Genomic DNA, 12,689 nt, shown 5'->3' with positions numbered 1-12,689 from the left:
GGCAGCGGCCCCGGATATGGACGCTGGTTTAGAATCTGGATGTTGTGAGACGGGGGGCAGTGGAACATGGGTCCAGCACTGGATGGGCATCTCGGGATCCAAGCGTGGACATGGTGACAGGAGCAGGAGGAAGACCCCCCACGAGACAGGGGGCGACACTGCTAAAAGATGCAGGCGTGGAGTGCGATAGCCTCGAGCCACACCACGCTAGGCTGCTTTTCCGCTTGCTGATTGGCGCTGTCGCCGCGGGGCGGGACATACGTGGCGCCTGCGCAGCACGCCGCCCCGCGCGCGGGCGGGTGGGCGGAGCGGGCCCCCCGAGCGGGGGCTGGCGAGCGCGAGGAGGGGGCTGAGAGGGCAGCGAAGCCGACACGCGCCGGACTTGGGGTGGAGGGTGGGGGCCTGCGGGCCGGCACAGCCACGGTAAGTGGCGGCAGCGGAGGAGGAGACAGCTGAGGCGACGGCGGAGACCGGGGGTCCGGGCGGCGACGGCAGCGGCGGGCCGAGGAGCCGGGCGCGATGGAGCGGAAGAGGTGGGAGTGTCCGGCGCTCCCGCAGGGCTGGGAGAGGGAAGAAGTGCCCAGAAGGTCGGGGCTGTCGGCCGGCCACAGGGATGTCTTTTACTATAGGTGAATGAACGTGCCGGCCGGGCAGGGCCCCAACGAGCGCCTCCCAGCGGTCTCTGCGGCAGCCTGGGCACCCAGATCTGGGCCGCGGCCTGGGCCCGCGCGTACGGCGTGTGTGCGTGCGTGCGTACTGGCGCGCGGGATGAGCCTGGCCCGGTGCGCGTGCGTGAGTGCGCGCGGCGACCCATCCCAGCCCACCGTCGGCCCAGTGCGCGTGCGCTCCTAGCGTGGATGCATGGCGTAGGGCCTCGGATGGTCGAGCCAGCGGCCTTCGGCGGCTGTGGCAAACTTGCGGGCGGGCGGAGGGGCGCCCGACGCAGGCCAGACGCCGCTGGGAGGCAGGGTGGGGGCTGGGCTAGGTTTTCTCTGGTGGGCTGGGTGGGCGTACCTAGGAATGCGGCTTTTGGGCCCTTCCTAGGGTAACCGGGCCCCTAGGCAGCGTGTTTTTGAAGGGCCGCTCTTTTTCCATCTTTGGGCGTGTTCGGACAGCGCCAACCCTCGTTGGATGTGTCTTCTCCCGTAGGTGAGGGATGTGAGACTTTATGAACCCTGCACACAAAAGAGCTTCGCCTCTCTGTTTTCGTTATTGGTAGTCTGAGGCTTTCAGAGTTAACCCTCCTCCAAATTGGAAGGAGGGGCTGCCCTTGGATCGGGAGAAGTGGCCTCTGTGGAACAAAGAATTAGTGGCAGCCCAATCCCAGACGGTGGGCCACCTGCTATTTGCTTTATTCTCTCTTTTTTCCCCCTGACTAGTAGAAAATGCTTTTGTTTCTGAGCCAGCTTTGGCGGTTCCCTGCCCTTCGCCTCAAGTCCCTAGTGAAAGAGCTGGCATTCAACACCTGCCTTGTGTTGAATGCCAGCGGTTGCTAGGGTGTATGCAGCCAGGTCGTGGGCTCAGAAGCAGGCTGGGTAAGACCACGAAACAGCAGAACCAACACTGTCCTCCTGGCACTCGGACAAAACATGGGCCTTTGCTAGTCCGGTTTTGGGAGAAGGCGGGGAAGTAAGCAGGAAAGGGATAGTGACTAGTCCAGGACAGGCTCGGGTTCTGGTTTCTGGTTTCCAGAAAGTGCAGGGCACCTATGGGGAGCCAAACTGTGGGCTTTGAGATGTGTATGGGAGTTGGTTGGACTCAAACTTACTGACATAGGGGCACTGCCTTTCTCAGGGACACGTGCATTCTTGTTTGCTACCACCTACTGTGACATTACTCACGGGCTCTTAAGAAAACCTAAATCCTTTTAGTTCTGTCCTAGGTCAGTAAGGAAGCCTCGACCTAGAAACTGTGTGCCTCATTTAATTCTAAACATGCTTGTGTACTTGCTTTCTTTTAGATCCAAGAGCTGAGGCAGGACTCTATGCTTCTAGTCTTTCGTTAGTTTAACAAACACCCCTGTAGCCTCTGCTGAACGTCTGACACTGCTGGGTCCTGGCCATTCAGCTGGGAGCAAGACCCCACCTGCCCCTCTGCCCCCCTTGCCGGGCACACACCCCCCCCCCCCCCCCCCCCCCAGTTTACAGCTGAGGCACCAGCCTTCACCCTGTTACTCCTGGTGGCATATGCTTAGCAGTGTAGGAATCTGTGATGGTTGGTGGTAGGGGTGTATTCAGGGAGGGCCTCTCTGAGGAGGTTACACTGAGCTGAGCCAGTGTAACACACTGACAGGAGCCAGAAAGAGCAATACCCAGGTAGTGGGAACTGCAAGGGCCTGAGTAGAGTCCCCAGGGGGCAGAAAGCAGTCTGCAGTTGGGGTCTGAACCAAGGCTAGCGAGGCTGGAGCGCTCCCAGGCTTCCTTGCCCCGGAGCTTGTTAGGGCCTCAGCTGAGTGAGGCTCCAGCCCTGATCATGGGGGTCTGGAAGTGAGGAAAAGCTCCAAACTGGAGCTGGACAGATGGGACTTCAAGTTTCCCATGGCTACACTGAAGAGGTGAGGGCCTGAGATGGGTGAGGTGGAGGTCCGGAGTCCAGCTCCATTCCCAGATCTCTGGCCTGAGTCACCTACCAGATACCCACCAGGTGTCTCCCTTTCTCCTAGTGGTGGGAAGTTTAGGGGGATGTGATGTGGAGCTCTGGTGTTTTCCTGGGGAATGTGGGCTCCTGGCTTCCTCACCACTTCGTAGAGACCCGTCTGAAGGCGACTGAGCAGAAGCACAGATTTTCCTTATTTTCTTAATGCAGTGGGGAACTAAGACAGACAAACCTGGCCCTGCCCCCGGGGACATATAGGCCTCGAATTCTTGGTTTCCTTGTTCAGAAACTGTAAGGGAGCAACTGTGTTCTTAGAAGAATTGCATTGCAGGGGAGGTGAAGAGATCCTACAGACCTTCCCCTTGGGGGGTCACCTACCCGTCCCTCCATCTTGATGATTTGCCCAAGCTTCACTCCCAGAGTGTACTGAGACTGGGGGCTGGGGGTAGAGCATCTGGTGGCAACTGCATGTTTTCTTTGTGAAAACAGCCTCACTTCTTGACATTTTCTGTGCAGGCAGGAAATTGAGGACTTGAAGGAAGTTAGTACCCTGACTAAACAGATAATTCTTTGGGGTGTGTAGCATAGAGGAGATTTTTGCAAGAGATCTCACTTAAAAAGTAGAAATAGACTCAGGAAAAGTAGAACAGCAGCCCTGGCTACAGATGAGAAGTGGAGGTATAGGAAGGACCAGGGCTGAGGCAAGTATCCATCCTCTTGCATCCCTTTGGGCCCCCAGGCTCCACAACTAGCCACGCTCCCCAGTAGGCCTACCTCCAGAGAAGGGCTGTGGTCCTCGCTCGTTTTCTCATTCACTGAATATCAGGGGTGTCTTCTGTGTCAGTACAGATCTGCAAGGCCTGTTTTGAACATTGACATACAATTTCACATTGCATACAGTTCACCCTTTAAAAGCTTATAATTTGGCAGTTTTTAGTATGTTTTATGGCATTGTGCAACCATCACCACTGTAGTTTCAAAACATTCTCATCACTCCCAAACGAAGCCCTGTGCCCATTACTGTTGCTCTTCATTCCCTCCCTTAGCTCCTGGCACTTTTTTTCAACAGCTTTATTGAGATAGGGTACATGTACCATATAAGTCACCCCTCTAAAATGTGCAACTGAGTGGTTTTTGGCATACTTACAGATACACGCAGCCATCACCACAACTAACTTTAGGACATTTTCATTGCCCCTAAAAGAGCCCCAGACCTTTAGCTATCACTGCCCTATGCCCCCATCTCCTAGACCTAAGCAATTGCTAATCTGAGTTGTGTCGATTACTCTATTCTCATTCATTTTTTTAAAGATTTTATTTATTTATCTTTAGAGAGGAAGGGAAGGAGAGAAAGAGAAATATCAATGTATGGTTGCTCCTCATGAGTCCCCTGCTGGGAACTGGCCTGCAACCCAGGCATGTGCCCTGACTGGGAATCGAACCACGATCGAGTGGTTCGCAGGCCCGCGCTCAATCCACTGAGCTACACCAGCCAGGGCTCTCATTCATTTTTTAAAAATATTTTATTTATTTATTTTTAGAGGGGGAGGAAAGGAGAAAGAAACATCAATGTGTGGTTGCCTCTCATGTGCCCCCTACTGGGGACCTGGCCTACAACCCAGCCATGTGCCCTAGACTGAGAATCAAACCTGCGACTCTTTCTCAATCCACTGAGCCACACAAGCCAGGGCCTTTTTTTTTTAAGGTTTTATTTATTTTTAGAGAGAGGGGAAGGGAGGGAGAAAGGGAAAAAAACACTGGTGCGAGAAATGTCACTTGATTGCCTCTCACATGTCCCCAACAAGGGACCAGACCCACAACCCAAGCATGAGCCCTGACTGGGAGTCAAACCAGCAACCTTTCGGTTCTCGGGCCAGCACTCAATCCACTGAGCCACACCAGCCAGGGCTTTTTTTTTTTTTTAATTTCACCCAAGGATATGTTTTTGTTGATTTTAGAAGAAGGAAGCAGGGAGAGAGAAACATTAATTGGTTGCCTTCTGTATGTGCTGACCAGAAATTGAACCTGCAACCTATTGGTGCACAGGATGATGCTCCAACCAACTGAACCACTTGTCCAGGACCCTTCTCATTCATTTTTAAAGATAGAACAGCAACAGGTAGGGGTGACTGGAGACAAAGAAATACTGGTGAATGTTTTATGAGGGTCCCTTCCCTCTTTGCCTTTCTGCTGCCCTGAGTGTTCACATCAGCCAATACAGAGCATAATAGAAAGTAGGTCTTCCAGAAGAGTCCTTAGCAGCCTCAGAACCTGAGGCAGACAGGGGACTCTGAGCTTGGGCACCCTGTCCTACGCGATGTGGCCAGGCCAAGGGAAATAGCACAGGTTCCAGCCATGACCATTCCTGGTAAGAGGTGCCAGCAGGGCTGACTGAGCTGAGTGTGCCACTATAAAAGTGGGTGTCTTTCTGGCTATGATAGGTCCCATCCTGTCCTCCGTCGTGTCTTGTCTGTTATGTGCCAAGACATCTGTAGCAAGATTGAAGAGGGCAGGCATGCACTTGTTCAGATTAGGGGCTTATCCCATAGGTTTCCCCATGCCCGTCAGCAGTTAGCCCTCCATCCTCTTCCCCAGGCCTGGTACCCACAAATCCACTTCTACTTGTAGATTTGCCTGTTGGACATGTCACACAAATGACCTCACATACAGTTGTGGCCTTTTGTGCCTGGCTTCTCTCAGGAGCATCATGTGTTCCAGGTCCATCCATGTTGTGTCAAGTGTCAGAAGGAATATCCACTCCTTTTCATGGCCGAGTAATATTCCTTTTTGTGGGTGGGTCATGTTTTGTTTATCTCTTCATTAGCTGATGAACATCTGGATTGTTTCCACTTAGGCCTATTGCAAATTCTGCTGCTGTGAATATTTGGGTGTAAGTCTTTGCATGAATCTATGTTTTTATTTCTCAAGAGAGATAACTGGGGGTGGAATTTCTGTTTAGTCCTTTGTCCAACTGTTTCTGGCATGGCTGCACAAGTTTACGTGGCAATACCATTGCTGTGTGCTGGGCTCTGTGCTGCTGGTCTCCGGCAAGGTTGCACTGACTGCACTGCACTGGACTGCAGCCCTGTGTGTTCTAGGGGCCAAGCACGGTGCAGAGCTTCAGAGCAGTTTTTTGGGGTCCTGGTCTGGAATCTTAACATGAGATTTCACCACCCTGCCCCTCAGAGACCCCAGCCCCCAATGCTGTAGACACCAGAAGGAGACTGCTGTTAGGACCTGTCCTTCAGATATCTGCTATCATTGGGTCTTTCTCAAAAACTCTGCCTACTTCTGTTTCTGGAATGTTCTGGAAATGATAGCCAGGTTCCCAGGGCTAGGCCCTATCCCTCTGTAGGTCCAGGTGTTCATTCCCTGCTCTCAGCTTTGAAGTCTTCTGTGGGCCCGGTGTTAGGGGTGCGGGGCAACACAGCATGTCCTGCGGCCGCTGACCCCTCTCTGTCCTCAGCCCAAGTGGAAAGAAGTTCCGCAGCAAGCCGCAGCTGGCGCGGTACCTGGGTGGCTCCATGGACCTGGGAGCCTTTGACTTCCGGACGGGCAAGATGCTGATGAGCAAGATGAACAAGAGCCGGCAGCGGGTGCGCTATGACTCCTCCAACCAGGTCAAGGTGAGCTGTCCTACCCAGCTCCACCCAGTCATAGTGTAGTTGAGGTCACTGTTTCAGACCCACGTGGTGGGGCGGGGAAGAGAGCTGATTCTGTAATAGAGTTTATTTTTTCTGGTGTTGAAGTCAAGGATTTGCTGAGGGAAGTTTGGAAGCCACAGGAAAGCAGAAAGAAGATAAAAAACCATTTGTCATTCTGTCCCTTGAGAAGTCCCCAGCTGCTTCTGGTGCCTATCACACTTCCTCTGCCAGCACATCATCTTCAACAGCTGATGTCCACACAGGTGCCCAGTGACACTGTGTGCTCCCCAGTCTCTGATGGCTGCATGTTCAGAGGAACTTTGACCCCTGCCCAGCCGTAGAACAGCTGGCCAGGGTGCCCCCAGGCCAGTGCTTCACAGAGAACAAGGCACAGGAGGCGAGGATGGGGCTGGTGTGTGTCCAGAGCCCCATTGAAGGCAGCAGATAGGCCCTGGGCGTGGCATCACCCCCGGGTCCCAGGGTGCCATGGGATGTTCTAGTGACTGGTGGTCTTGGGAGTCAGGCTCACTCCTGAGGGTCTGGGTGCCAGCATGCCTGTCTCCACAGGGCAAACCTGACCTGAACACAGCACTCCCTGTCAGGCAGACAGCATCCATCTTCAAGCAGCCGGTGACCAAGATCACCAACCACCCCAGCAACAAGGTGAAGAGTGACCCTCAGAAAGCCGTGGAACAACCCCGACAGGTGAACACACACCTTACACACACATACCCGGGCCAGGTCAGCCCAGCCCTGGATCCTTAGTTGCTCCAAACATAGTCAATTCGTATATATGTATGTATTTTAAAAGATTTTATTTATTTATTTAGAGAAAAGGGAAGGAGAAAGAGAGGGAGAGAAGCATCAATGTGTGGTTGCCTCTTGTATTCCTATACTGGGGACCCAGCCCACAACCCAGGCATGTGCCCTGACTGGGAATCAGAACAGCGACCCTTTGGTTTGCAGTCTGGCGCTCAGTCCACTGAGCCACCAGCCAGGGCTGTATTTATTTATTTTTTAAATGGGCTTCATTCACTTTATTTTTCTTGTATGAAATAATGTGGTGGCCACAGCTGGAGCCTAGGTCCCCCTACACAGAAGCTCTGGTGTGGTTGTTTACGAGATGGGCAGTGAGTTCCGGGCAGGGAGACTTGGTGAGCACAGTCTCTGCATAGAGGTCGGGAGTGAGATGTCTGTAGGTCTTAGAGATGGCACCAGAGGTGGCCTTGGCCAAGTAGCCCAGGGTGGCAGTGAATACCAGCCATCATCAGCCGATTCTTGGGCACATGGGCTGAGATGATGCCAGTGCTCCTGGGGACAGAGATGAGGCACACCAGCCAGTCATCTGCAAGGGATGTGTGGGGCTTTCCCCCCAATCACCTTGCTACACAGGGACAGTAGAGATCTTGGTCAGGATGATGACCTCACAGATGGTAGTGGCTACTTCATTTGAGCATTTAACACCAGCCCAACATGACGATTGCAGTTCCCTGTGGTGACAAATTCCTTGAACCAGGTCCTCTGGCCAGTCTGTTTTTGCACGGGCATAGTCCTCAAATCTTCGTCCTTGAGGGCTACCCCCAGGAAAAAGTCACTGATCTCAGATTCCTCAGCGGCAGGGAGAAGAGAGATCTTCTCTAGGGGCTTGATTCTCGTGTCCCTGACCAGGCAGCCCAGCTTGGTGACAGGGATCCACTCCTTGTTCTCGGCTTTGCTTCTGCAAGCAAGCTCCATGGCCTCAGCCCTGACCCTGATCCTAGCTGCTGTGACTTCAGTCCAGGGTGATGTTGCCAAATCCTCCATGGAGGCTGCCATGGCCTCCCATTCTAGGGTCCCCAGTGCCTCTGGGCCCTTCTCCAGCACAGGCATCATCCACCATTTGGTGTTTCCTTGGAGGAGAAGCCCAGCCCACTCTTTAGAGCCTGCAGCAGTGGGTCCCTCAGCCCAGGCAGGAGCAGCCACCCCAGAGCCTACCTGTGTGGAAGGAAAGCTCCACACAGAGAGCTGCTGGGACACTGTTTTCTTGAATAGGTGCTTAAGTTTTGTTGGGTTGTTTTAAATAAGATCATACACGTACTGCTTTATAACGTGTTTTTCAAAAGCCAAGAATTACCTGTGTTTTCATCGGTATTTACAAATAACCCTACTCTGTATAGTGGGTGTGTGAGACGGTGATCTTTTGGGAAACATAACCTGTCAACATCAACAGTGCATCTGACATTCTGTGTCTTCATCCTGCCAAAAACTGGAGTTGGAGTTTCTCTGCCCTGGGAGGACTGGCCTGGATGTGGGTCTTGCTGGGTCTGGGGCAGGAATATCCCCCTCAGCCCATGGCACCCTCACCTCCCAAGCTGGATGCCAGCAGCCCCAGCCAAGGTGGGGGTCAGAAGTCAGACTGAGACCACCATACTGCATGTAGACAGGCTTCAGCCATCACCCAGACTGCTGTGGTTCACCTGCACATGGGGGTGGCTTGCTTTCCCATCAGTCTCACATCTGTCTGTATCCTGTGATAGCTCTTCTGGGAAAAGAAGCTGAGTGGCCTGAATGCCTTTGATATCGCAGAGGAGCTTGTGAAGACCATGGACCTCCCCAAGGGCCTGCAAGGTAACCCGGTCTCTGGGATGGGTGGGCTTTAGGAGGGGGGCCAGGCCTGCGGTAGGGAGGAAGGGCCCCTCCAACCTTCAGCTTTGGGTCAGAGGGGCCACCACCACCTGGTTCCTGGTCCTGGAGACAGCTATGCAGAGCAGAACACAGCTGGGATGGAGGGGGAACCAGCAGGATGTGTCTCTCCTGAGGGTTCCTGGAAAGATGGGGGCGTGATTTTGCTCTTGCATCACAAACAGCACCACCTGCCCCTGAGCACGTAGCACTCCTTTTCTGAAGTGAGAGCAATGGCCTGCCCATAAGGGTGGTTTGGGAACAACATCTGAGACCAAGGGACAAAGGCCAGTGCCTGGTGGTGATTGCCCTTCCTGCGCCCCCGCAGGCGTGGGACCCGGCTGCACAGACGAAACCCTGCTCTCAGCTATTGCCAGCGCCCTGCATACTAGCACCATGCCCATCACTGGGCAGCTCTCAGCCGCCGTGGAGAAGAATCCCGGGGTATGGCTCAACACAGCCCAGCCCCTCTGCAAGGCCTTCATGGTGACTGATGAGGACATCAGGTAGCTTCCCTTCCACCCCACCCTCTCTCTGGCTCATGGCTGATGTGTCTTCAAACCCTCATGGGTATGAAGCCTTTGAGGGTCCTGCTGAAGGGTGGCATATGGGCTGTGGCACAGAGGGGAGGCTCTGCAGAGTGGTGGGAAGTAGGTACCTGACAAGAACAGGAAGTATCATACTAGGTGAGAGGTGAGGATAGACACATCCTAGGGCTTGAGTGCTGGGCCTCAGTGGTGCCCAAGTGCAGATGGACTTCAGGTGGAGATGTCCATTTGCTGGAACCTTCTGGAAAGGCCTGGTAAAGAGGCAGTTTGAATTGGCACTAGGTCGGAAACATCTACAAATGCTGAAAGGATAAACACTCATCTTTTAAACTTTAAAATGTCCGTGTACAGCTCAGGTCAAAAGAACTTAGGAACCGTAGCGACCCTCCACAAAGGGACTGGAAACCAGAGCACGCTTGGCCTGAGTGATATATGTGGTGCGGTTGTGGGTATGTGGGCCTCCTTTCTCGGGAACTGGGGGTTTAAAACTTCATGAGTAGGAGAGAGATGCCCCTTGCCCCATGCAAAGTGAGGACATGGAACTAAGGTGATACACACACACCCCACACAAAATCCCCTGTGCCACAGTCTGCCCAAGGGAAAGGATCGGGGAGGGGATCGAAAGTATAAGAAAAAAATACAACTATCTGAAAAGAACAGAAGGATTTTTTTAAGTTAAGCAGAACTATCAATAACAGTTAGTAAAATGTAGGACACAGGTCACAGGTGAGGCAGTGGGTTTGGTCCTGTCTGGAGAGGAGATGAGGGCCCAGCAGTGCAGACAGGACAGAGTGGGAGAGAGAAAGAGGGCTCCCTCCACTTGGGGACAGGGACTGGGCCAGCATTTATCAGACCTGATGACAGCCACAAACATTGGATTCACCTTACAGTGAAGGTGCAGAACTCGAGTCAAGAGGAGAATCTTAAAAGCCACAGAGGGTGGGGGTGGGGGGCAGATAGACAAGCAGACCAGGCTTCAGCTGCGTGCTTTACCATGGTAACAGGCCAAAAGACAGAGAAAGCCATTCCCCACCGAGAGTTCTTTACTTACAAAGCTGCAGTGGTGGAGTGGACACTCAGTGTTCCTTTCTTCTCTTTGCAAACCCCACCAAAGTGATAGTGAAACAACTCACACTTGTGCGTTAGACCAGAAGAGCCAAGCAACAGGTGACCAACTGCCCATTCTGGGGAGGGGAGAGCTGCCAAGCAGACCAAACTGATCAGGGAGTAGGGAGAGGGGGTAGTGGAGAGGAGTCGGGTGTCCCTCTGAGCACTTGGAGCCCGCACACCCCAGGGCTCGGCCCCCACAGAGGTAGAGTGCACCAACCAGAAGGCTGAGTCAGAGCTGCTTGCTTGACAAGGGAATGTGAGCCATAGGACACAGCTGGAGGTCCCTCAGCCCCAAAATGACCAGCCTGTGTATGTCTGTGCAACCCACCCTCCTGGCCTTGCACCCTGGTCTTCCTGGAGACAGGGACCTATCCTGCCAGTGCTCTGTGTGTCCCCAGGAAGCAGGAGGAGCTGGTGCAGCAAGTCCGAAAGCGACTGGAGGAGGCGCTGATGGCTGACATGCTGGCCCATGTGGAGGAGCTGGCCCAGGATGGTGAGGCACCACTGGATAAGCCAGGGGCTGAAGATGAGGTGGAGGATGAGGAAGATGAGGAGGAGGAGCCTGACCAAGACCAGGAAATGGAGCATGTATAGAGCGGGTGCAGGTGGACCCCCCAGCCACAGCATGCACTCGGGTCATGACCATGGGGGGGAGAGGCAGTCCAAGAGTCCTTGGGGCCTGTTCCATGCCAGGTGTATGCTGTGCTGGGAGACCTCCTGTCTCCCTGGAGGGGCCCAGTGTGGCCTGGCCCTCCTTGTCTTTCCAGAGGCCCTGCTTGAGCTCCGCCTGCATGGGCGCCTACAGCCCTTGCCTTGTTGGGACCAGGTTTGGAGGAAAGTGGCTCCCCTCCCTTCCCAGGCGTGTCCACTCCTCCAGGCCACTGGAGCACCTGGGGTTCATGGAAGGAGGATGGTCTCTGCACAGTGAACCCTCATGTTTGCTCCTCATTGAAGGGCCAGGCTTCTGGAAGTGCTGGTTGCTCCTGGGTCCCACCTGCAGGAGTCTTTCTATTTGGGTCATGGCTCCTGGGTGCTGCTGGGCCTCTGGACTCAGTGTGGCCGCCCCCAGCTTCTTGGACAGGACAGTTGTCCGGGGACAACCTGCACTGTTCCCTCGGGGTCAGAGATATAGTCTTGCCTCCATATCAGTGTGAGGGACAATCCTCTGGGCCAGCCTGTCAGCCTCCCAGAAGGGGTTGCAGGACAGTTCCCTGAGTACCCACCTAGCTGGAAAAGCCACGACGCTTGGAGTGTGCCCAAAAAGGAGCGGCACACCCCAGATGTTTCCTTCAATAAACCGGTGGTACAAACTAGGCTGAACACCCTGTTGTGTGTGCTGCACGTGGATGTAAGGACATTTGGACTTCACATCTGAAAACCTCGTTGTCTTTGGCCTGGCAGGCCCTGCCTAAGGGTCAGCTGCCAGCAATGGAGATACTCTGAGAGCACAGTGGGGCTGACCTACCTGCCTCAGCTTTCCGCTATATAACGGACAGTTAATGCCCAGCACTCTGTGTTGTGGGTTCTCGTGTGACCTGGCTGGAGCTGCCACTTGGTCCTAGGCTCCTGTGTGTTCCCATCCTGAGGTACGTTTCATGGCCAAGTATTTCCAACTGCCACACCCAGAACAGTGGCCTCCGCGGAGTGGTGTTGGTGGGAGTCATTAGAATCCTGTTACTTCATGTATCTCCTGCAGTCCTGGTGCCTCAGGAGAGGGGTGCCACCTTGTGCTTGCTCTGCCCTAACCAGCAGCCCAATACTTTCGGCAAGGACCCTGGTTGCTGAGTTGTTTGGCCAGACACCCTGATCAGTCCAGGCTACATGGTGGGCATGTGGGCATGGGAGCCCCTCAGAGTATTGTAGGGGGTTGCTGCCTGCTCAGTCTTCGGGGATGCTGGTCCTTTCAAGTCAAGTTGAAGAGGACCATGAAGGTTGCCTGAGAATGGGGTAGGCCTTGCCCTGGGTAGGACTTGGTGCCAGGAAGGTCAGCCTCCTAGGAGGGAGAGCCTTCCTGGCCGCTGTTCAGACTTGAGCGCCCTGGACCGTGAGTCCTGCTTTGCCCCTCAGGGGGTCTGGGTGGAAGGGCTGCGCAGAGACTGCTATGGGAGATGTACGACTGAATAAAGCCATC

General features: G+C 54.2%; 1 protein-coding gene across 2 annotated transcripts; it reads left to right on the top strand.

Moving 5' to 3' along the window:
* The first annotated feature begins 411 nt into the window (after positions 1 to 411).
* On the top strand, positions 412 to 11,878 carry MBD3 (methyl-CpG binding domain protein 3). Of its 2 annotated transcripts, none has more exons than XM_037042407.1 (6): positions 412 to 629; positions 6,062 to 6,221; positions 6,807 to 6,944; positions 8,756 to 8,846; positions 9,229 to 9,406; positions 10,957 to 11,878. In XM_037042407.1, the coding sequence occupies exons 1-6, from the start codon at positions 520 to 522 to the stop codon at positions 11,150 to 11,152; spliced, it is 873 nt and encodes a 290-aa protein (XP_036898302.1). In that variant the 5' UTR covers positions 412 to 519; the 3' UTR covers positions 11,153 to 11,878. The 2 variants fall into 2 exon arrangements, with proteins under 2 accessions (XP_036898302.1, XP_036898303.1); XM_037042408.1 differs by having other exon boundaries at positions 416 to 533.
* Positions 11,879 to 12,689: the final 811 nt, after the last annotated feature.

Source organism: Sturnira hondurensis, unplaced genomic scaffold (genome assembly GCF_014824575.4).
Source record: "Sturnira hondurensis isolate 20B ecotype Veracruz unplaced genomic scaffold, ASM1482457v3 Scaffold0003693, whole genome shotgun sequence".
NCBI lineage: Eukaryota > Metazoa > Chordata > Mammalia > Chiroptera > Phyllostomidae > Sturnira > Sturnira hondurensis.
This window is presented reverse-complemented; position numbering and strand designations above follow the sequence as displayed.

What these genes read in the sequence shown, in the direction of transcription:
- MBD3 (XM_037042407.1), top strand. Translation starts at nt 520, where the DNA reads ATGGAGCGGAAGAGGTGGGAGTGTCCGGCGCTCCCGCAGGGCTGGGAG. An exon ending in CCGTGGAACAACCCCGACAG is followed by an intron (nt 6,945 to 8,755) that starts GTGAACACACAC and finishes ATCCTGTGATAG; the next exon opens with CTCTTCTGGGAAAAGAAGCT. An exon ending in GTGACTGATGAGGACATCAG is followed by an intron (nt 9,407 to 10,956) that starts GTAGCTTCCCTT and finishes GTGTGTCCCCAG; the next exon opens with GAAGCAGGAGGAGCTGGTGC.